The 25,027-nt window shown below is 38.1% G+C and overlaps 1 protein-coding gene and 1 long non-coding RNA gene across 3 annotated transcripts in view; both read right to left on the bottom strand.

The window, feature by feature from the left end:
* The window catches only part of col7a1 (collagen, type VII, alpha 1), a 77,359-nt gene extending 69,042 nt beyond the window's left edge, over positions 1 to 8,317 (bottom strand). For both annotated transcript variants that reach the window (XM_015037447.1, XM_015037437.1), the window contains exons 1-2: positions 7,980 to 8,317; positions 1,688 to 1,760 (exon numbers count right to left, since the gene is read on the bottom strand). In XM_015037447.1, coding sequence (XP_014892933.1) covers positions 1,688 to 1,751 — 64 coding nt within the window. In that variant the 5' untranslated portion in view covers positions 1,752 to 1,760; positions 7,980 to 8,317. The remainder of the gene's footprint in view (positions 1 to 1,687; positions 1,761 to 7,979) is intronic.
* A 15,059-nt stretch (positions 8,318 to 23,376) lies between these two features.
* The window catches only part of LOC106950134 (uncharacterized), a 16,515-nt gene continuing 14,864 nt past the window's right edge, over positions 23,377 to 25,027 (bottom strand). The window contains exon 3 of the long non-coding RNA XR_001425555.1: positions 23,377 to 23,464. This is a non-coding gene — a long non-coding RNA (uncharacterized LOC106950134). The remainder of the gene's footprint in view (positions 23,465 to 25,027) is intronic.

The following is a 25,027-nucleotide window of genomic DNA, read 5'->3' as shown; positions in this document are numbered from 1 at the left end:
AATAGGTCCAAAAAAAAAAAGCATCTCTTTACACTGGCATAAACCAGCCACGTATAAATTAGGCACTTTTCACACATTTAAGAAAAACCTCGTCCATTTTCATGTATGCCACAGCCCGAGCAAACAACTCCTTGTTTTCCAAAACAAACCCTGGTTGTGTTTTGCAGGGACATGCAAAATAAAGCAAGTCAGGGAAGCGATCACCGTACACCAGATGTTTCTGGAAATAAATTTGTGCAAATTAAATCCAATACAATGCCTACACTGTGTTAAGAACAATTATTCTGTCACTTTTTCAAAATTCGGAATGCAGATGCTGTGGAATGTTTTAACAGATGTATTTCATGTTGACTTTAGTGAATTGTTTCCAAATGCATGAAAGATCAATCTATACACAAGTTCCTTTTTGTGCTCTGACGTTATAAACGTTACTATAATTATTAAATGACTGAATAAATCTATTGATCTACATAGTCATCTATGTGTCTAGTCTGTGTCTGTTACTTTTGCATCTATTATGTTAGTGGATAAAGAGAGAACAGCTACCATCTGATGAAAGAAATGGTGCAAACAAATTGCTTCCATCTGCTGGACTTTATTAGTGCAATTGTTCCTGCATGTATGTTGTGCAAACAGCTTTGAGAGTCCAGTGCAGAAATAAAACAAATTGCAGGTGAAAAACTGATTGCTATGCTTCATAGATTTCCCCATGAGTGTGTAACAACTCATCTGCATGAGAGTAAGACTGGGTGGTTTGTACTTCAAAGGCATGTAGCCTCCGGTCCAAAAACAGGAGGAAATTACAGCCAGTCACTCAGCGTTAAAAAAACCCCCCAATAATATCTTTATTGTCTCTTTTTATTTTGCTTATAAACTTCAAAACAAATCTGTTTTCGTTTCTGTGAAATGTTGCTTTACTTTTAAAAAAGAGGATATGTTGTGATTGACAGACGGTTAGCCCGAGGTTTCAGCAGATCTCAGTCAAGTCTGCAAAAGCTGGTGTTAAAACAGAAACCGTGACAGTCATTTCCGTAAAAGTCGAGTCTTTAACACTGGAGCCGACAAACACAAGCGTGATCCGACAGTGGCTTTGACAATCACTTCTATATTATCTAGAATGTATAACAAATAGAGAATAGTGAGCAGCATTGGTCTGCTGCTAGGATGTTAATGTTTAGTTTTACATTTCCATACTTTTCCAGAATCATTTTCCTAGATTTTTCCATCTGTTTTGTGGATTTCTTTCTTTTTCCACAAATCCGCAAGCAACACAATGCAGAAGACTTATGATTTGGGCAATCTGATAAAGGGACATTTCATAGGTTTTTGAAGTCCACACAGTGTTAAATCGGTTAAAATCTACAATATATCGGATGTTTTATATAGGATTATATGAACTAGACTACATCGGTAAGAAAAAAAATCACATAAACTTCCGTTTGCATACAGTTCAGCAAATTTTCAAAAAGTTAAAATTTCATTGCTTTTGTAGGCATTTAAGCCAGATCAAGTTCAAAGGCCAAGAATTTGATAAAACTTCAGACATAAAAGGATCTAGAAGTTCAAAAAGCAGCAAAATTATAATTAATAAGTTGAAAAAAAAAAAAAAAACTTAAGTTGTGCTGATGAAAATCAAAAATAAAGCTGAATATCTAGAAATGGATCAAAATAAGACAAATGATTTTACCCTGAGCGTCAGCAAGTGTGATGGAGGACAGCAGGACAGCAGCAGTGAAAACCCAGCTCCACATCTTCACGGCCTGGACAGACGAAAGAGGAAAAGAGCTTTATGCAACGCCACCAACATTTTTCTTTTAAAAGCATCACATTCCTTCAGTTTGTTAGTCATCGGCATTAAATCCGTTGCATATTGTTGGGTTATCCTGGTTACTTTGGAATTTCCTTTTTAATCTTGGAAGTCATTTAGTTTCGCATCATCTTCAGATGTTCAGCTGCTATGTGTCACTGTCTGCTTCCACACTGCTTGTTCCTGTCTGTGCCTGATTCTTGTTATCCTGTCTGCCAGTCTTATTAATTGCAGCACGTTACCAAGTTTTACGGCTCTGTCTGACAATCAGAGCGATCCTCTTCACTTACATCAGTCAGATTCAGCTCCAGGCTGTATTGACATGTTACATTGTCAGTCTTTGTCATTAATAATGCAGCGCTTTTCTGTTCAAACATTTCCTATACTAGCATTGAGACAAAAAAAAAAAGAAAAAACTAAACTGTGACTGAAAAAATATTAACTTTTGTGTTTTGTGTTTTGAGTCTTTCCCTTACTTGATAAATTTGGCTTCATTTTCTGTAGCATTTATTTGTGTTTAGCTGAAATTGCTGTCACTTCATTTGTGTTCATTGTTTCTTTGTGTCTGTATATTTCTCATTTTTCTGTGACATGGATTTATTTGTCTCACATCATTCGTCAGGCACCCTTAACACCTGTCGCTTGTTGTGTTGACTGGGGCACATTTCTGGTTCCATCAATCACCTCCCAGGCATTTACAAGCCTGTCACCTTCTTTCACAGATTCTAATGTTGTCATTCTGCTATCTAGCCATCCAGTTTTAAGTCTGTTAATCTTGCTGTCTTTCTCGTTGTTTGTGCTTCCTATTTAAGAAATTACAATCCAGAAATGAGACGCTCTCATTTCTAGATTAGGCTCCTACTTCTCCACAAGATGCGACATGGATTCAGTATCGCTACATCAGGTTATTTTGGACTGAATTTGACTAAGGGTTCTGAATCTGACTACATAACTGGATTTTATTGGAATAAACACAACAAATGTGATGATATGATAAAGATCTGCTTGTCTTGATCCAAAGCGACTTGAGATGTGTTGTAAATTGTTTTGTACCTGCATTATTTTAAATAGCTATAAATTCAATCCATGACTTCAAGACATGTATAATTACATCAGGGCTCAAGAATTGTTAGAAAAATTCTATTTCACTTAAAGAGTTAACAAAAATCTAACTCTTTCACCTTATTTTGCCATAAGCAAATAAATACAAACAGTTATGACACAAAAGGAATAAGAAGAAATAAGTAATTCTCTCTGATTTCAGTGCACACTGCCACAAAACCAGCAAAGCTGTTAAACCGCCTCGATGTTGTTGAACCCTCAATTAGGATTAAAAATGTATTACCTGCAACTCTTACTGTGCTTGTCTGAACCGTTCAAACTGCTGAAATGAATAAGGTGAATAAACATCTGCTATAAAGCACCAAATATGCTCTTTGATGAAGTCTTACAAAGTAAAGTTTTTATACTGACTAAAATTCAAATAGTTCATTACACTGTCAAAACTGAGTCAAACGTTTCCAATTTTTAATTGTGCACATTAGAAATCAGTGCAAACAATCACTATTTGTGTCATTTGCCATTAGCCAGCCATCCTGGTCCTAAAAGACGGACGTATGGGTGTTATTACATTTTTGAAATAGGCTACTTCACCTTCACATACCAATGCGTATCTCTTTGGCTTTCAGGAGTAATACAGTATTGGAACTTAAAGTATTCTTCTCGCATGTTTTCGATCTGTCTTTGGTTTTCGTTCATATGGAAGGCAGATGCCAGATTCCTATATATGGTTGATATGAAGTCCGTGAGATCCCCGCTCTTCTTCCAGTCATAAAAAAAATGTTTCCTTTTACCTTTTAAAAATCATACTCTCTTATAACTTATGGCAACATCTGTCAGTATTGACTGTAATATGTGTCAGCTTTTGTCAGGTGGGGCGTAGCTATAAGCCAAGAACATCCTTTTCATCAGAGTAATGCAGTCGGGTTAACAGAACTACGGGAGGCTATACAACAGGATAAAATCAGTGGTTTATGGGAGTCAGCAGGTCAACACAAAACATTTTAACTCTTGGGAGCTTTACGAGAAAATGTCTGAAAGCAGACAGAACGTTGGAGAGCTGAGGTCAGGAGAGCACGTGAAAGACAGATGGAGTTAACACATGCTGACAGACTGGCAAAGACTGTTGACATCTACAGTGGAATAATGTAGAGCAGATTACCTTTATTTATAATTAGCACCATATTCATCCTGATGAGCACAATTTATTTCTCTCACAGAAAGATTCCAGCAATTTGGCTTGCAATCTGCCTTACATAACAAAACAAACACTTCAATATTGGTTCAATGAGCAACAAGCTGCAAACAGCCTCTGGTAACTTATCTGTTAATCCCTATTGAAGGTTGGTGCAGTGTTACAGTATTAAGGAATTTTAACCAGAAAGCACATAGTAATTCTTGCTTATCTCCACTGATTCTCTTTACTGTAGCACTAATATGTGCGTAGAGATCTGAGCCTTACAATAACGTTTGATTATTTTACCAAGCTTTGTTGTTTTCTCCTTCTCATCTTTGATCTCAAAAGGCAAAAACCTCTCAGCTGATGACAAACGGTTCTTCCCCTATAAGATGCAGACCCGACAAGACTACCAGCTGAAGATTTTATTTCGGTCCAAAACATTCTCATAAAGCTCGAGAAGTTGCACGTGTAGATCTTACTTTTCCTTGTCTTTAAGTATTTTCAGATTCCACACGCTTCAAATTAAATTACATCCAAAGATCTCTGGAGCGAGCACATCAGCTTATATACATTTCATTTTATTTTCCAATTGCTGTTTTAAATCTGGTGAAGCGGTCACCCATATACTTTTGTACACAGTGCACCAGTTTTAACTAAAGAAAAAGATATAAAACCAATAATGAGACCGATGAACCCAAGCTGCCAAAGACTTGCAACATTTTAGTGGGAACACAGACCCTGAGGCAAACACAAATGCAAAATGGCGTAAGTTATCAGCTTCCTTTGCACGTTTGGTGCTTTTTTTTTTTTTTTTTTTGGCTCCATCTTTGTGTTTTTAACAAATAGTAAAATTAACCTTTGCAAATAAGATAAGAATCAAGAGAAAGGATGCGCATAATTTGAATTGTGGACAGCAGAGTAACTAGAAAAGCTTAAGCAGATTTTCCTGTTTGTGTTTGTCTCTTGAAAAACAGGGTTGAATGTTTACAGCTACATGTGCACCAAAAACATAAATACCTGCAGGTTAAACGAAGCTGTGCTTTTGCTCTAAGTTTGTACATCACAATCAAAATATATACAATTAATAAATGCTATTAATTACATTGTTGGAACTGTAGTGATCAATGTGTTATATAATCTCAGAAGCAATATGAATATTTGTTGATTTCCTGTTTTAAATATAAAAAATAGATGATTAGATGGTGTCTCTGTGTAAATACCATGATCCTGAGAAACCAAGTCGTTTTTACTCAAGATTATTTTGTGGTGAGAATCGCACAACGGACTCAGTACCTAACACTACATCACTATATTTATGGTCACTGTGAGTTTTTGGATCTCGGTAAAAAAAAAAGAAAAAAACTACAGAATCTCCAAAACCCATAGAAACTTTAGACATGTGTTCACTTTTGAAACTCCTGGCTTGTATGGCCACACTCCGTACAAACCAAGCAGGTATAATTAACAGTGAAAGAAACAGTAGTAAATAGTTCCTCAAAGTCCTTTTTAAACAAAGTCCATTTGAAAAGAAAAGACAACGTGCAAACACAAGCTTTTGAATAAGTTTAACAAGGTCTTCCCGGGACAGAAGGAAAGTACTATGACTCATCGCAGAGTTTCTGGTAGGATTTGTATGAAAACTGAGCAAAGTTATAAACCAGGGCTCTGGCAGAGTCACAGAAATGTGGCTCGGTTCAGATGGCTTTCTCCCAGCAGGAGCAGTGGGCCACTACCATGTGACAGAGTTCAGGGCAGACTGTGAAGTGAGTGGACATGGGAACTGAAGGGTCAAACGAGGGCGACATGTCCCACTAAATTACCCAAGACTGCTAAAAAATGACCACACCACAGGGATCTTGTATTCTTGGTTCTCTGCTACTGGTAAGAATAAATGAGTCCTTGTCAGAGGTTATCTGAAAACCCTCCGAAGATTCTCAAGTCGCGAACAAGATCCATCACTTCTGCCATCGTCATGGTTTTCAGCCAACTTCAATAATCTATCTATTATGAAAATAAATCGCCTCTGTGAAAAAAGCCTCCAAAAGGTTCAAGTTCGTTCCAGAATTTCACAAGCTTTGAGTTTCTGTTAAGAAAAGATGAACAGACTTAATCAAGGAAAGTGCTCTTTTTGTCTTCAAAGACTAACTTGTCTCTTTCAGGAACATGAATGGGGCATGAAAAGACAGAGACACAGCAGCACGCCTGCCTTCCAGCTGACTAAGCCAAACCTAAACACAATTAGAGACTAAATTACGTGAAATCAAACAAAAAAATGACTCATTGTAAACTACCGCTTTAACGCAGAACAAAAATGAATATCCTACTTCTAATCCTCAGCCGAGGAAAACGAAGATAATCACATCAAACACACACAGGGACCAGCTGTGGCAGTTCTCAAATGTTGGCACCAAATGTCAGAGAAGCACCAGAGACCTAACCGAGTCTGGCTGCAAATATGCAGAGAATGAGGAGTAGAAAGAAAAAAAAGCAAGAGGGTGAAGGTGAAGCAGAAAGAGCCTGATGTTATTTTATATTGTAAAACAACAACAACAACAAAAAACTGAACTCTTTACTGTTCTGAGCTAAACCACAACAAAGCTGAGGGTGCAGTCGGATGTAGACCAGATAATTGAAACCAATAAAGCATGCAGAGGGGAGTGTGCATACTTTCCTCCATCCTAAATCAAGGTCGGTCGCTGTCTTGATCCTAAATAAGTTCAACTGAGGTCAACACACTTAAAACTGCCGGGTTATTTGTTTAGTCAAATAAAGGGTTCATGCTGGGGCAAAAGTAAGACAATTTCATCCAAATATGTGGTCAAAATGGATGCAGATTTTATTAAACTTCTTTTTTTTTTAAAAGTCTAATGAATCTCAGGTACATGACAGCCTCGTTTCTGTCAGACCTCTCCAGGGCAGCTGTGGCTACAATGTTGTAGCTTACCACCATTTTTTTTTTACCATATTAAAAGAGTATTTGGCTAAATGGCTAGTGAAGTACTGAACGGGGAACTTGAGATGTACTGTTTAATCTAATTTAATGTGTGAAAATGATGTGAAAATACAGAAAAAATATAAAATAACAGATTTGGGTAGAGAATAATGAAATAAGAAATTAGTACATATAAGTGACATCATTAAAAATAACACATTTGAGCAGAAGAAGCATGTTTCCAAGTTTTCTAATCCATAAAAAGTTAGAAGACAACACTTGCTGTACTGTGTACATGTTAGAGCTTTACACAGCACTTCCATTGACAATATGCACCTCTTGCTCTATGTGCCATTTGACCTCCAAATGCGCTACGCCAAAATACTGTTTCTCAAGTAAAAGTAAACAGCATGGCGCAGTAAAACTTTTTCAAAACATAAACTTAGACATAAACTAACAGTAAAAATAATGCATTTTAATCCAAATATTACTTAATATAATCTTTTTTTTTTCTTTTTGCATCCACTAACTTTGAAGTTTGACTTTTGTTCAAACCCATGACCCAACCCAGTTGGTCATGGGTTTGGAGGAAAAAACAAATTAGTTTTTGTTTGCTTTTTGTTCCTAAACCAACAGCTTTAATAGTGCACACTCTGTTCTGCTGGATTTCTGTTCCATTTCAGGGTTTGGGTTTAAAACGCATTAAGACTCAACCACGAGTCATTAGATCTTCGCCTTTGAATGGGATTCGTAGCATTTTCTGACAACACGTGCGTAAAATGGAGAGGTTTTCTGTGAGAGCAACCCTTCGTGACAGTGATGTTGCAGCAGAATCAGTACCACACGGCACCGCATGCAAGCAGATGTTGCGTCAGAGCGTTTGAAACCTTGCGTGAAGTTTTCAGGCAGCAGTTTCGCGTATTATGAAAATGGCACTTTGAAAAAAAAAATTTTAAAAAAAAAAAAAAAAAAAAAAAAAAAAAAAAAAAGTTTGTCTGTACCTGGGGATTTCTGCTCTGTGCGCCGGCCCACAGCCCGCCGCTGTCCACCTGTGGCACATCCAGCCCGAGCCCACAGTGCGGTGGGGGTTCCACGCAGCAGTGATATCCACAGACGACCGGTGGCACAGTTTCACAGTGTCACAACTTCACGGAGCAGGATCGCGCCGCCACCACCAGTCAGCCAGCTCAGCGACCCAGCTATGATCGCTGCATCCCTGCAGGCGACAGTCAGCAACGTGAAAAAACAGTTTCTGATTCCCGAGGCTGCCGCCTTGTTCGAGGAGAGTTGAACACAAGCAGGAGCAGAACAGTCCAGACTTGTCGGGACGCCTGAAGGAGAGCAGCTCCTGAGCTCTCCCTTTCTGCTGTTTTTTTTTTTTTTTCATTCTCCCTCCCTGCAGCCGAATGCAAGTCAGACTGAGTGTTAGTAACATCTTTATTCCTCCGGGTAAGATCGATGAAACAGGACTCGTGGTTTGTTTATTTATTGGCTGACTGATTTAAACTTTTGGGGCAAATTAGATCTTTACACTACATGTATATGCAATCATTCCAAGTTTATATATATATATATATATATATATATATATATATATATATATATATATATATATATATATATATATATATAGTAATTTGCCACCTTTACAATATTTTTCTATTAGCCTTTTTTATTCACACTTTCAGACAAAATGACTTTTTTTTTACATAAAATTTTACCTGGGTTAAAGATGCACTTTGATTTTTAAAATGTAAGATTTTTAAGTATTTGTTAAAACTGTCACCATGTTGTGAGGCAGATAATCTGTGAAAAAACAAAACACACACACACACACACACACACACACACACACACAAAACAAGCTCCTTCAACCCCCAGTATTATCATCAGCAGAAATGCACCACTCACGGTCAGAAACAGCCAATCAGAGCCAAGAGTCGGATCTTAACATTGCCAATCAGGCTAGTGAACGTGCTGCAGCTATCCTAATGGCGGTGAAACAGCTAACCTTCTGCCCCCATCAGTGGCCATACTAACTAGCCTGAGCATTCATGGCATGCTCTGTTGTGGTGAACAAGCTGTAGCATAGCAGACACAGGCATGATTGACAGCGCTAAGACCCTCCCCTCCTGGCTCAGATTGGTTGTTTCTGACTGAGCCAGTGTATTCAGAAATACTAGGAGACAGAGGAGCTCAACTTTTTCAGTCTCATCCTGAAATGTCACGACATAATGACAGTTTTAACAAATATTTAAAAAAACAAAACACTTTTTGATAAAAGTTACATACTGCAGCTTTAATACAAAAAACAGGGTTCGAATAATAGTTGTATTTACTGAGAGAGAGAAAAGTTATTTGTTTTTGTCAACAGTGGTTTTCACATAAGAATGTTGTAAATCACCTTATATGCATATATTTCTATATGGAGTAAACAGCTTCTGTGTATATATAAAATACACATGACACATAAACAAAAACTCTACATAAGCTTTAAATGCTGCTCTTGTTGCCATGTGATCTAGAAGTAATGCTGGGAACCACCGGTGTCAAACAAATGCTTGACCTAAAAATAAGATGTTAGCATGTAGCTGAAAAGACATAAATTCCAGCTTAGAGTGAAAAAAAAAAAAAAAACCTCTCTGGTGTCATAAGACTCAGATTCTTCTTCTGCAGTGACTTCTTGATTCCAAGTGTGAGACACAAAGACAGAGCTGGAGGCTCCTTCTGAGAATGAGTAGAGTGGGTGTTTAGAGAGTGGGCATGTAGCCACAGAGGAGAGCAAGAGTTTTTCTTAGACTTTCCCATATCAGACAAATATGTTCCCATGTTCCTGTTAACAGAATCAGATTCACGATGTAACCCTGCTTCTGACATTCAAGTTTTTATAGGCTGTGTTCAGTTTGTCTCAAAAGCTGCAACTCTAATTTTACGGTTTTATTAGACCGACGTCACGCCAGTGTTGACCCTCCTACATCAAGAAGTGTGAAAACTAGTTTGATTTGTTCAGTCTTAAGTTTTTTTTTACCATGGAGCGTGCTGCATTGTGTGAGCCCCAATAAATATCTGATTATGAGACATGAAATGGTGAGATTTTCCATCTTTGAACGAGTGTTTTGGAAGATATTTTGTTATTGTCAGAATGTGATATACTTGATATTTTTCAAAGATTCAGAGAAATAATTTTTTTTCAAAGAAATAATTTCAAAGGTGCTGTGGAACAATTTAAAATCAATTCTGCATAAGCTTTCTGTAGATCGAACATGGATTATCTGCTTTAGTGTTATATGGCTTATCATTATCAGCAATATATATTGTAGCAGGTAGGTGCAAGGATAACTAAATAAAATAAATGTCTCAAAGTACGCTTTGACGACCTTTTTGCCATCTGGATAGATTAATGATATAACAATGTTTGCCTTGTTTTAAGAAAAAAAAAACTGAAGTCAATTATCTCAGCTCCAGGACAATTTCATAGCATTTCATACCAATCTACGTCCATTTAAAGCAGTAAGTCAATATTTGTAAAATTAAATAATAATAAAAATACATAAGTCTCACAATTTTCTTTAAAAATAGCTTTTTTTTATCATGAAATATTGCAGATTTTGAACAAAATTAAATAAAATTGAATGGAGAACAGAGATCAGTGGCAGTTAATATTTGTTTGAGTCATATTTTATTACAGTAGAGTATAAGTAGTTTATGGAAAAGTATTTAAAATCATTGCAAATCATTGCAAACACCCCAATAGGAAGGCATGAATGAAGTATATATATATAAAAAAGAAGTATAAAACGACCAGAGCTGCAAAGGTGCGAAACGATAAATGGACAAAGTGACCAGCAGCTATCATGGCTGAAGAGTTTTGCACAGTAACAAAGGAATGTGAGAGTTCATGAAAAAAGTTTGACTAGACTGGTGTTTAAATATGTTTCACTCATGGTGAAATAAAAGTTTGTAAAAAAAAAAAAAAACAGGAGTTAATTCTTACTTATTTGTACACTGTGTGCTTTACTCTTTTGTACATTCTTTTTCTTTTAATATATATGGAAACTGTACTCTGCAATGAAGCAGTCAGTTGTAATTTATAAGTACCCCATGCACGATATAATGAGTACATTTATTAAGCAGCAGGAGACGTTATAATTTTGGTTTCTTCCATCTGAACACTTTAAGCTCCCTCCAGCAATGACAGTATTACCACTTATTCATGTTGATTCTTGCAAGTGAAGATGTGGCAGTAAAGTTGCAAATTCCCACCCTTGAGTGGTAAAGTTCTTCATCAGGGAGTGTGACTGCAATGTAGTCAATTACAGGGGAAGAACTTTTTTTTCTTTTTCTTTTTTTGCATGAAACGTGATTGTCAGCCATACGGGGGTCAAAATAGATGTTTTGGTTAACGATGGTTGCTCTTATCAACTGCTCTCATTATTTCTGCCATTGTATTAAAGTCTTTTGCTTTTACAGCCGGAGACATTTTAGGCAGGCAGGAAGGCAAAAAAAAAAAAAAGAAACCTATGTGAGCCAGATGTGATGTCTTCCATCTCTGGATATTTTGAGTCAGCCAGCAAAACTAAAACCAAAGCCATGCTGCAGTAATAAAGACACATTCCAAAAGGGGAATGTTGCCTATATCCTCCTGGTTCTACTTTTCATAGATTCCACTTATAATGAACAATATAGATAAGATGCAGTTGCAAATGTTTTTTTCTTCTGTAAAATGGTCTGTATCACATTCATCTTTTTTTTTTCCTCTATAGGAAGCAGAATAAAAGCATTAAATATGGCACATTATGTAAAATTGACTTTTTTAAAGCTTTGTGTCATTTTACGTTATCCCCTCATGTTGCTTTGATTCCTTCTTGCATGTTTGAGGTCGTGTTGCATCTCCCCTGGCAGCCATTTGGGGGTGCCTTGCTCACATAATGCTCCGTCTATTTTCCAAAAAGCTCCTCTTTGGAGCTGCATCCAGATATGTTATTCAAGTGCAAGTAAGATCATGGTAATACATTGAAATGCACTTCAAACATGTCAGATTGGATATTCGAAATTTAACTTAGGAAGTCGTGCGCGCTGTGGTGAACCAACGTCTATTCCTGAGCGTATCCATCTCTTGGTCATTGGTGATCAACGTTTTTCAAGTTGCTACATTAAATAAAAAAATAAAAAAAAAAGAACTGAAACCACATTATTATGTCAAAAACAATTTAAAGCCTTTGCAACCAGTAAATTGTTTCTACCATTTTGTATTGTCTTATTTAAAGTGTTCAGTCTGGAACAACAGGAAGTAGAATCTGGTCAACCACATCTAGCAAAAAAAAAAAACAAGAAACGATGAAGTCGGCAGAAACTGTGGCTCGTAATATTTAAATTGAACTCTGACATGCAAGCTGGATAAACAAGTCAGAACATGTGTTTTAGTGGAGTGAGATGGAGGTGGGCACATTAGAAAAATGTTAATTATCATTTCAGTTTGCCAGTTTCAATCAAAAAAAGAAAGTATAAAAGAAACAAAAACTGATTTTTTTCTGGATATCTAAATGAACTTATATCTACTGTCTTTTGAAAAACAGCTTAAAATGTGAAGGGTTATGCAATGGGAGAGAACGATGTCATGGGATCCCCTTTTCCCATTTTGTGATTGACACAGATCTCCTCTTCACTCCTCAGGTGTTCAGCAGCTTGGATGTCAGTAGAGCTTACCCCACCATATCTCTTATTCTTGTAGACAGTCATTGTCATATTGCTAAACATCCGTTTTTGTGAGAGGATTTAGGTTTATTCTCACTGAATTTATTTATATATCCGAGTGCAGACTGGTGACAAGACTCACATTAGCCTGGGGTTTATGTTGTCTGAGCTCCGACTATGCGTTTGTTGCTCACCTCCTGGAGAGGCGTTTAGTCCTGTCCATCTCTCAACAGGAACATAAAGGAACGGCTAACCTCAGGAATTCATGGGCTGTCTCACCTGCTCCCGCTGAGGAAGGTTACCCTTTTTGTAATCCTAGATCGCCCGCAGGTTTCTGCTCAAATACCACATGTCCAGGTGATAAATAGGGCAATGACCTGCTCCCATTTATTATCTACGTCAATAAAGTTGTGGGGAGGGAAATTCGTAATCAAGCTACACACAAAGTATGTGGAGCACATACAGAAAAACGTATCATTTAGGGAATGATTTCTACTAGAAGCAGTCCTGCACACTCTAGGAATGAATGAGATCAACATTGTGACATTTCTGGGATGTAAACAAGTACACAAAGTTCAGATGATTTTTTTTTTTACACTTAATGCAAAAAAATAAATAAATAAAAAGTGTGATGGTCAGCTCTCAATATTGACTAAAGTACCAAGTATTACTAAACATAGTTAATTCTGCACCTGTCTTTGGGGGGAAGGTATTGGGACTCTGTTGCAGCATGGTGCAGAATGGTACGTGTGTGTGATTGAGGTCATGTAAGTTCAGCCATTCGGAAAAATGGGACCTCTGTGTATTCCACATGGAGGACAAATGTATTTTGTAATTGTGTAGCTTCAAGCTAACCACTCACAAACCTAATCAAGACCTGATGCTGCTTTTAAATTTGATCTACAAGGAATCTTCTATATTTGGTGACTTCGCTTCACTATCAGAGGTCCTGTCTACTCTCTGTAGATCTAGCTCCTTTCAGATGACAGTACTGAAATAAAATGTGTGTCCACAAATCCTCCACAGCAGACACATTTGACCTCCTGAGCCACTTTGAGATCAGAGCCTCTCTGTGCTTTCATGGCATGCTGCGAGATTGCAGGACCAGCGTCCTGCAATCTCGCAGGACTTCAAAATGACTCCAAAATGTCATTTTGAAGTCATTTGACTTCTCCAAAATGTGGAGAAGTCACCTGAGTTATCCATAGGATTGGTGAGGAATTTCCCTGTGGAAATCCCCAAAGATCTGAGTTAATGTTGGTTCCACATGCATCCTTTTTAAATCCATTATTACATACATATACCAGCAGAGGAGAACACAGCCCTCAGTATGTTATTGTCTGCATCAGGTTGTGTTTAACAGCATACCTCTCATAACTGACAGACTATGAGGGATCATGAGGAGTTCCTGCTTTTATTCGGCACCCAGTGCTCTTGATATTTCTGCTGTTGTCTTTGCGTTGTGTCAAATCACTGATATCCCACTTGTTCCCCCAATACCATTTTACCATTTATAGATCATTTAGGGATTTGTGATATTGTTGGATAGACTTCAGTGCCCTGGTTCCATGTCAGAAACTTTCACCTAATTATGAGGCATGAAGAACATGTGAATCACAAGAAGGAAAGCAAAATATAAGAAAAGTCTCATATTTAATTCATTTGTGAATGTTTTCCTTTTTTTTTTTTTAGCAATGTATGAGTATGTCTAAGACATGAGAAAAGAAAAAAAACTGAATTGTTTTTTTTTGTTTGTTTGAAATTTGTAGGAGAGCTCAGAGATCAGATGCTTCGGTGGGTGCTCTCTTGGCATTTGGCCTGTGTACACAGCTTAAAATCATAAGATAACATGTTGTCATACCAGCGTACTCGTGCATATTTTCCACTTTGGAACCACTCTTAACCACCTGCTTCTAAAAATTTCACTGCCATTCTTGACTTGTTTTTGCCTGCAAAACAAACAAAAACACACAACAACAAAAAAAAACATTACAATCCTGACAGTAAAATAGAAATTCACATGTTTTCACAGCAAATTTAACTCTGTAACCTTCAAAACATGAGACAAAAACACACTTGTGCATTTGCTTCCAAGATTCACTACATGCTGCTCCTTTTAAATGCACCATTTCATGTAAGATTTCTTGCAAACAATCGTGACGTTTCCTACAAAATGGATACTCTGTTGTGCTTCCACCAACCTGCAGAAGAGGCCTCGTGCGGGTCAGATGTGAATGTGCAGCTAAAGTTAATACTGACTTTCTAATAACAGAGTGCCAGCTTGTCTGAACATACTAGCATTAAACAATGTGGATGTCTTTGATGATTCACCCACTCATTCTGGTTCTTTCCCCTGTAATAGCACTGCAGGGCATCATCATCCAGGGCGGGAGGATGTGACATGTTTGAGAAGATTTAAAGGAAAAAATCCCAAGGATTAGATTCACCTCACAGGTCCAACAGATGGAAGGCAAGGAAACAATGACAGAGCAGCTCTTCAGCTAGGTTTATATTTAAACTCTGCTTCTGAAGAGCATCTGGTGATGATGACAGAAAAAAACAACACCTGATGAAGCTTTTCCGAAAAATTACAGAAAAACACAGGAATTACATGTTTTCAATTTACGTGTGGTCGTAGCTCGGAAACAAACACGTTCACAGACTTTGAAGACAAGTTTGACTAAAAACACCAAAATAGCTGATTTTTCAGACCTGATCTGTGTCACCCTGTTTGTAGCCAACATTCATTCACACGGAAATGTCCTAGGTGTCTCCCAGATGAAGAACAAACTGATCCTTGCCGCAAGCTAATTTCCACCCTTCTCATTTGAACAGCATTGCACATGACTTTAAATTTCTGTAAGGGTAGGGGATTTTTTTTTTTCCTCTTTACTGTCCATCCAGTCATTATTATTTCCAGCAACATTTTTCAGATACAAAAGTTCAGTCACATCAAACTAATTTGCAAACCCCATTTAAAACCAAAGTATTATGAGGCTCAGGAATACTATACAGCACAAAACAACAACACTTAAGTGGTAGGGAAAAAATTTTGAACTCTGAGCTGAAAGTTGTTAGTCACTGGTTTGAAATGTTGAGGTTTAGCTTGCAGGATGGAGCAGTGTTTTCTAAATCTCCCCTTTGATTTTCAGACAGATGACTAATAAAGTCCTCTCCTGTTATCACAAACAGACTTTGTGGTTTGCTAACTAGCCCATCTGACTCACCTAGATCTAACTAAATCCAAAGAATAAACACAGCAGCAGCTCTCTGGCGCGCTCTAGTGGTCAGCAGTGGGGCTACACAATCATTTTTTCTTCAAAATAGTTTAATGGTCATTCTAGCGGGCTGTTACTGACGGAGAGTAACGAGAAGATCATGCTAGTATGTCTTGTATTTCTTATGATAATAAACTGTTGATTAAAGCCTTTCCATACACCTGTTGGAAAATAATGTTTTTTTTTATTTGTCCTTACACAGACTGTATTTTTTACAAACACTTTATAGTTAATATTGCTTATTTGCACTACACTGCATTCATCAAGAGTTTATTTCTCTTAATACCGACCAGAAGTAATCACAGCTAATGAGAAAAAAAAGTAAAGAATTGTAATATTACAAGAGCAAGACAATGTTGTAGCCTACAACACTATACTCTATATGAATTGTTGACTTGACAGTGGTCCACTGGACAACTATCAATAAAAGACTATCTACCTAATTCCAGGTGATTCGGCTGGAGGTTTGAATATGTTAGCAGCTGCTAGTGCAAAATCTTGTATTTAATCAGTTCAGTCAAAAAGACTTTTTTTTTTTTTTTGCCTGGGGGGAAAACCTGATTCCGTTTGGAGCTCAAACAAGTCCAACTGGCCTAATTATTGCATTGCAACTTTATACAAATCAACCTGTGGTGTGTCAGGTGTTTGTTTTACTTCAACTCAAAGGGACACTGGATTATTTCTATGATCAGTGGATTAATTTTCACTAGTTACCAACAGATGGCCTATTAAGACAAACGTGAGTCCCGATCCAAAATGTAAAGAGCTCAAAAACAAGCAAAGGTCCCATGGTGCTCTATTTTTACTTGCAGACTAAAACCTAGGGAATATGACACTGCTTACTTTAGTTGCACTTGGGCTGCAACAGGCCACATGAGAAGTAGTGTTAATTTCTGAGAAAGATCAACAGCACTGTTGAGAGCAAGCCGGTTTTGTAGTAATAGCTTTGTCATATTATAGTCTGTAATAATTCATTTTGAATGAGATCCTTGTCTTTACCTTACCAACTACATTTTCAACTAACATCAGAAAATTACCACTTATGCGCAATAATGATCTTAGAAAACATCAAAAAACAGAATATTATTACTTCTTTTTGCGATATTTTTATATCCATGGTGACAAGTGAACGGCGTACAGCAAGGAAAGGCATGCAGGCTGCTTCTACAAATCTTTCAGAAAGCATGAGTCAGGTCATGGCACCTGTGCACCACATCCAGCTGCGAAATTTCTCCTACAATAAATATTCCACAGTCAACAGTTTGTGGTATAACAAGGAGAAAAAGGTCATAAAGTAGTAGATCATCTAAAATCAGAGATCAGTAGATTCTCAGGGACCTAGTGAGCAGAGGTCACTAAGTTTCTGCACAGTTAATATCAACAGATCAAAGTTTATGTGGACTTCAGATTTGTTTAAGGTACAGGGAGCATCCAGGAATGTATTTGCATGGCTCAGAAGTTGTATTTATGTCTTACCTCTCACCGAGTGCAAAGCAAAGTACTGGATTCAGAAATGAATACCCCACTGAGACATGCCTCTAGAGCTGTGGAAACATGTTCTCTGCAGTGGCTGCTGTTTTTAGCAGAGATGAGTCTTGGTTTGGCAGTTCATATAGACATTATTTAACAATTTTGTTGAAGAGAAACTTGACTGGTCTTCCCATGGTCCTCACTTCACCCTGACAGGACACATCTGGATTAGAGTAGCACTGGCATACTGGGAAAGGAGGCTTCCCATATGTTAAGGCTATTTGTCCTTCCTGCCAGTGGTTCCCAACTCTCGTCCTAACGGCCCCCCTGTTCTACCTGTTTTAGATGCGTCTCTATTCCAGCACACCTCTTTCAATGGATTGCATGGCCTCCTCTGCATTATGTATAGAGCTGCAGAAGCCTGTCAATTACCCTGTTATTTAAATCAGATGTGTGGCAGCAAGAGGGCACCTAAATCATGCAATACAGGGTTGGAAACCACTGCTTCCTGCAACCGTCTGGGGTTTAAATCTTCAGGACCTTTGTTTCATGTCTTCCCCTTTTCTCTCTCTCTCTCTCGATTCCTGTTTGAAAAATGGATGTAAAAGTCAACAGTGCTGCAAAATTAGAGTAAGGACTGTGAGCCAGGCCTTCTCGCCCAGCACGAATATGTGAAATGTGCTTCTTGTTAATCAAACAGACCTGAACCTAGATGAAATTCTTCCATAAGAACAGGTGTAGCTACAAATGAGTTGCCTTTGTGTTAATAAGAGGGTGGCATTAAAGTCTGAAGAACCAAGTGACCCAACACCTTTTCAGTCTAACGTTTCTGGTGCTAGATGATTTCTAACAACACTAGGGGGCAGTAGAGATTCAAATAGGAATCATGTTTATTTTGAACAACTTAGAATTTTCTTACCATTTTCTTCTTATTTAGTCAATACTTATGAATAGCTAAATATTTAACAAATGGGAAGCAGAACGTGTTGGTGATGCAAAGCGTGCAGGTGAAAATCCTTTCAGTAAATGTCAAAGTTGAGCTTACTCACTAAGAATTAGGTTACTCAAAAGCTGAGTGTCAACCTTTTGTTCTTCAACCTTGCCGTTTTGTTTTAAACCAACAGAAAACTCAGTTGGTCTTTATGTTAAGCTCGGTGTGCGAGTGTTGTTGTTTGCTACCAAATTAGTAATCCATCCACCCACAGATTTCTGGTCTCCACCCTCTAGGCTTTTGCCATCTTCAAGTTAAAACCTGCCAGCAAGCTGAGCAAAAAAAAAAAACAAGGTGTGGATGAGTAAGTCCTTGCTGAGGCCTATCCTAATGAATTTGTGATATTCAGTTAAAGAGCTGTTGATGCATCATTGTGCTGCACGCCGAAGGCACTGGGCTGGTTATTAAGCTGCTGCTGTGCTTTTGTTCATCACTTTGTACGAACCAGAAAATATTCCAGAGGTGTTTTCATTCAGTTCGCTGACAAAATGAGTCAGTCTGTCAACACTGCACACTTGAGGAAGAAAATTAAAAAGGCTCTCAGGCTCCTAGTAATGGGAGAGAGGTGTTTTTTATCCCTTTTGAATGGAGTCAAGCCTGGTGTATTTATACCTAATAACAGACTTACCCATGCAGCCCTTTCAATGCTTCCAGGAAAACGCTCGTGCACGGACACACATGCAATCCCTGTCAGCCGTCCATCCATGACAAAAGATCCAGTAGATATAAATGGTCCAAAAGTTAATGATGTTGGTTGGTTGTTTCACTTTGTTTCGCTTTCCAATATTTTATCCAATAACATTGAATGAACAGATCTTTTTGTTAATTTGCCTGGTAAATGGGTGGTTGCCAGAAATCATTTCTCACAAACCACGGACGAAAGGTTGCAACAATAGAGAGTTTATGTTGTTCTAACAATAAATTTTGTCATGCCCAATTAGAAACTCTAAGGTCGTTAGAACTACATGAGTTCTATTTATTTTATGTACTGTACTTGAATTTATGCTGAACTTACTTTTCTGTAATAAGAGGCAAGTGAAACTTCACTGGAAACAATTTTTCTTGAGATGTTGCAAGACATGTCCCAATAATTGAACCTCACAGCTGTGAAAATGAATGCAGGAATCATCTTAGTCATGCAGTTCTTCCACTTGGAGATTCCAGGAAGAGTCTTTCACCACGTCACAGTTTCAGGGTCTGTGTCTGAGCTTGTCGCAGGTGAATAAACCACTGCAGTCATGCTTATCCCCTCCTTCCATTCTCTATGCTGTCTTTATCTTCTCTTTCACTTCCCGCCTCTTCATCTGTCGCAGTTTATATTGACTGTCTTTTTTTAGGCTGAGTGAGGTTTGTCCAGGTCTGATAGCTTCACGCAAGTTTAAATACTTTCAAAAACACATTTGCAAAGTGACTTGAATCGATATTTTTAATGGGTGAAAGAGTTAATTACATATATCTATAAATTGACGTGAGGCTACTTGTCAATCATCCTCAGGTTTTTGTCAGCAACTGACCAATCTAAGGTTGCTCTTTGCAGTACACGCCCCTCATCTGGAGGAGCTGAGCCTCTTCAACATTGCCGGGGTTCATCATTGATGCGACGGTCATAGAGATTTTGAGAAAAATAAGAGGAAATCATGGTCCAACGCTGTCAGTGTGCAACACGCAATCCCGACAGTTGTTACCCAAAGCGTGTAAACAGCGAAATACAATTTTATTACATTTCCAAACCCCAAACGAAGTCTGGAATAACGCAAGAAATGGTTCAAGGCCTGCAGCCGACCTCAGTTGAATGAAGCTGTGATTGATGGCAGCTACCACGTTGTTCATCTGCACCAAGGTAACTGATAGTAAACATCCCATTATTTGTAATAACGACACTGATAGACAGTCAAATCAAAGATCAATAAGTACGGCAGCATGACAACATTGTGCTGGAGTAACTGTGGTATTCACATTTAAGCGCCTTTTAATGCTACTGTTTCTTTTTAAGCATTTTCCTGAAGGAAAATTTTCACAAGCCAGTATTATTTATGTCATTACTCACCCGCTTTGTTCGTGCAAAATGCGTCCGACACAGCTTTCACACTTAATGAGACTTTGTACCCCTCATTCTTCCTCTGGCTGTGAAAGACTTGGTCTTTAACGTTGATTTCTCCGTTGCTTCCCGCAAATAACCTTACAGGCCTGATGGAGGACTGGTTGGAGATTTTTTTATTTTTATTTTTATTTTTTTATTTTTTTTTTTTGCCTTTCATCGTTGCCTCAGTGTTGGCTGATAAGGCATAAATGACTCAAAAAAAAATCTTATAACGTATGGAGTTCTTCTTCTCTTTTTCTATTATGGTAACTCGCAAGCAACTTTAAGGTGTATACCGCCACCTACTGTACATGAGTGTGTAGCAAAAACACAACGTTCTAACGCGTTGAGTTCCACTACCTCTGCCATTATAACACATTTGTTTGTTATAATGTTTGTTGTGGAAGGTTTGCTCTACTTCCGCATGGCGGCAGAGCAACGTGACTCTCAGGGTTTATTTTTATGCCTTTGCAGAAAATCAGTATGGTTTTCTGATGCTAGATTCTGTACTTTTCTCGAAGACATGCATTGTTATGAACATGTGAAGCATTAGTGAGCTGAAAAGTGAGGTATTAGTAGTACACGTGAAGATCAAATACAAAACATAAACTGAAGCTAAACTGTATTTACTGTTGAAGATCAGCTGGTATTACCAAAATTAATCATTTTTCTAAATGTCAGTTGTATGATTTGGATTTTTAGTATCTTCCTGTCAAGCTTTAAGGCTGAGATCAAAAACAAACTGAAAATTGAGGTCAGGGAAACTAAGGGAAGCTACAGCAAGAAGCTAAAAAAAAACAGCTTCTCAGCTCCTCTATATTTTAACAATCGCATGAAGTCGTGAATTTGTAGATTTGTTTCAACAGGGGGCGCTTAGGCTTTCGGTCCAGGACACCTTGACATGTGTTACAAGAATCAAGTGGAACCAAAACATTTCCCATTTGACAGATAGTGTTTAACTCCAGCTACAGCAGTATCTTTTTTTTTCTTCTTATAAATCTCGGCAAATGTACTCCTTCTTTCTGGCTATTGACTAAATCTACTGTGCCAATTTCGAGATAAAATGTGACATTTAGGGAAATAAGAAGAAAGAAACCATTATTTTTCAGTAGCCGTTAGAAATAAGACACTGTCTTTAGAGACAAACTGATTGCTTCACATAAATAAGTAAGGGACTTAATATTATAAAAAGCTGATAACTTATCTTGACATAATAATCTCACAGTATTTATATAAAGTTAGTTGCCCTGCAGGCAGATGTCTGGGGTTCTCATTGAAGATAAACACAGAGAGAGGAAAAGGGGAGAAAAGAAATGTGAGCCTCTCAAGAGCTACATTTTGTAAACTTTGCAACTCTGTGAGTCTGTTTATATCTATAAAGTCTGTGAAGGTCTGCTGATGCACACAGCAGCTGCTTGACCTGTCATATTGTGTGTGTGTGTGTGCGTGTGTGTGCGTGTGCGTGCGTGTGTGTGCTGGGGGTCTGGGCCTGGCACCCATCACACACAGGAAACAGGCGCTGGCCCTGAGCTGGACATTAAGCACACAGGAAACCATGGCTCAACCTCATGTGCTCTGCTCCCAGACTCCTCCGTACCGCGCTCTTCTCCTCAGAAATCCCAGAAATGGGGCTGGAAGCCAGCGATCCGACGCACACTCAGCTGACAGCTTGATTACTCGGCAGTGTGTACCGCCTCATTCAGCAAATCCACCTCCTCTCTGCTTCAAGCCAAGCACATTGTCCTGCAAAATTTACTGTATTTCTGAATCTGTCCAGTGAGAGGAAATGCAACAGTACTTAAGACTCTAAAAAGAATAAAGCAAAGTGGCCTTTTGGTTGACTTGGTTGCTTCCTTTGTGCACATCAAAAGTGTGCACAAAGGAAGCACACACAACATCACAATAATAAAGATATTCATAAAGGTATTACGGGAAATTCATCCTTGGATTTTCTTGGAATTAAAACTACCGTCCAGAGGCTTAAAAGCCAGACAAGTTGCACATACTTAACACAAAGTGGTGCAACGGATGAGTAAACAAACGGCAAAAACACCCCAAGTCACAGTCAGACAGGCATTCGAGCTCCAGAGAGAATAAGTCAGTCTTGTCTCTCCTCCCACGCGAGCTGAGCTGAGCTAAAGAAATCATCAGGTTCTTTGAGGCAGTAACATGATACCCAATCTGTTTGCAGTAATCAGAGTCACGTTTGGCTGTGATCCACCGCATCGCAGCCAAACGTGACTTTGGTTGGTCCAACTTTCTGTATTTGACTCTTGATCATACAAGGATGGCTGTATTTTTATTTTATTAAACATCCAGTCTTTTCCACTAGCAACACTTTGAAAAGAACTAGTTTAACTTCTCTGTGATTTATTGTTGTTTTTAGGCCTCATTGGTATTTAAGCCCTTTTTAAATCCACTTTGCTATTAATCCATACTTTTGTTTTTAAATACTGCTTTTGCAATACAACAACTAAGGTAGCTAAGTTATAGCTAGAACACCCTGAATGACACTAGTTATTCTTGATCCAATGAAGTAATGCTAAATCCTTGTAAAAAAAACTATATATATTTTTTTTAATGTGTGTTTTCAGTTCTTCTCATTGTGAAGAATAGCTTGTCATGCTTTAAGACAATTGTTTTTGTCTCCAACTGAATAAATAAGCTGGTGAACTGAGCTAAACGGTGTAAGACGGGAGACTTCCCTGCTGCTCATTTTTAAGAACAACCTGCTTCATCTTAAGTTAGACAAGAAAAAAAATACATAGTTTAGTCTGTAACCTTTTCATTCTTTGTTATGTGTCTTGTCTTTGGTATTATATATGGAGAAAATGGTTCCCATGGAAGTTTTTCTCTACAAAAAGGATATCTAAACGTTATCCTAATTGTATGATTTACTTTATTAAATCCAGATTGCATCCAGCATCAAAGTAGGCAGGTGATGTTGATGTAATATTAACCTGTTTGTATGACCTTCAATTACTTGGATTGTAATTATATAAATTAACATTTTAGAATTGATTTTGTTAAATAACATTAGTATGTATATGAATAAAATGAAATAAATAAATAAATATAATATGATTCTAAAGCTGATGGGATTTGCAGTTTAATTGTGTCTACTCTTACTGACTTCAATACACGCCATGGGGCAAAGCGTATTGTATGTGTAAAATACTTTATTATGTTATTCTGATAAAACAGACAAAAGAGAGAAAAAATAAGCACATTAAGGTTTCAGCTGTTTCTGTTTTCACATCAAACCTACTATTTTCCACATGACAGAAAAATGCTTCTGTTTTTATTCCTAATCAGAGTGGGCGCGTTATCGCTTTTACTTCTTCATGAAAGGTGAATGTTTTTTCAAAGTGGCCAAGATAAATACAGTTAGGGATCCTCTGTGTTTCTGAGTGTTTCCCAGTGGTCCCAGTAATGCTATTAGGAGGTTGTATAAACATCACGCTTCACCCTCTGCGTTATCAGAGAAGAACAAACAGAGGAACGTGTGTTCCTCCGGCCGATAAATGGTAATAGATGAGGATTCAGAGGATTCGCGTTTGATAGAGAGGTTAACTTTCTGGGATGTCTTTTGAACCTTTAATGGAAAGATAGATGAGGAGTTTCATATTTAGGCAAAATGGCAAATTAGCCATAAATCCTTTTGACATTTTAAGCTGTGACCTAATTGAAAACCGACTCCTTGTGTTTCAGGTTGCCCCCGCCTCCTGACCGTTTCCCTCCATCAACTCCTGGGGTAAAGTGACCTCTTCCTCTTCAACCTCTGGTGACCTGGTCCCAAAGGTTTCACTGGTTCAAAACCTGTTTCCCATTACTCATCTGTCCCAAGATTTAGCGCACAAGAAGCCAAATCAAAGATAACCAAGTGGTTGAGTGTCAAAAGGATTTTTATTGTTGCAATTTCACTACAAACTCCACAGGTTTGGTGTAACCTGATATATACGGCGAGATGTTTTTTTTTTCCTCTTGGAAAGCCTTGTCCGTCTACATGATCCTGCCCACTGCTGACCATGCATGAAGGAGCAGGCAAACGGCATGTTAGCTCCATGTGAAGGCTCATCATCTGTGCCTGTATTCTGTTACCCAGTCTGGATTTACCTGACATGTGTTCATGATACAGAGATCCAGATGGAGCCGTAGCATATGAATAGAAACGGTTACAAAGATCAGCATTACATGTGAACGCTGCATATAGACATAGGCACATCTGGACCCATAAATATCTTGCATCTGTGTCTGAAGTGTCTACTGGAAAGAGAGTCAAATGAGGGGGGGTCACAGGACCTCTCTTTTCTATGCAGACAAAAGTATTTCTGTATGCTTTCCATGTGTGTTGGACGTATAAAGTGGTAGGTGTTTGTCGGGTCCATTTCAGAGGGAAAGTTCACATTCAGAGGCAAGCTCTAAATTAGCATTCTGTACACCTCACCTCTCTCAGTCACAGTCATGATTTCTGCGCTAGAGAGTTTTAATACAAACAAATTACAGGTCTGTATCTGCCGCCTACATGAAGTGTGT

The sequence above is a fragment of the Poecilia latipinna genome, unplaced genomic scaffold, assembly GCF_001443285.1.
Source record: "Poecilia latipinna isolate Pla-1442-1.1 unplaced genomic scaffold, P_latipinna-1.0 Scaffold24, whole genome shotgun sequence".
NCBI lineage: Eukaryota > Metazoa > Chordata > Actinopteri > Cyprinodontiformes > Poeciliidae > Poecilia > Poecilia latipinna.
The sequence above is the reverse complement of the archived record's forward strand: the minus strand, read 5'-3'. Positions and strand labels throughout refer to the sequence as shown.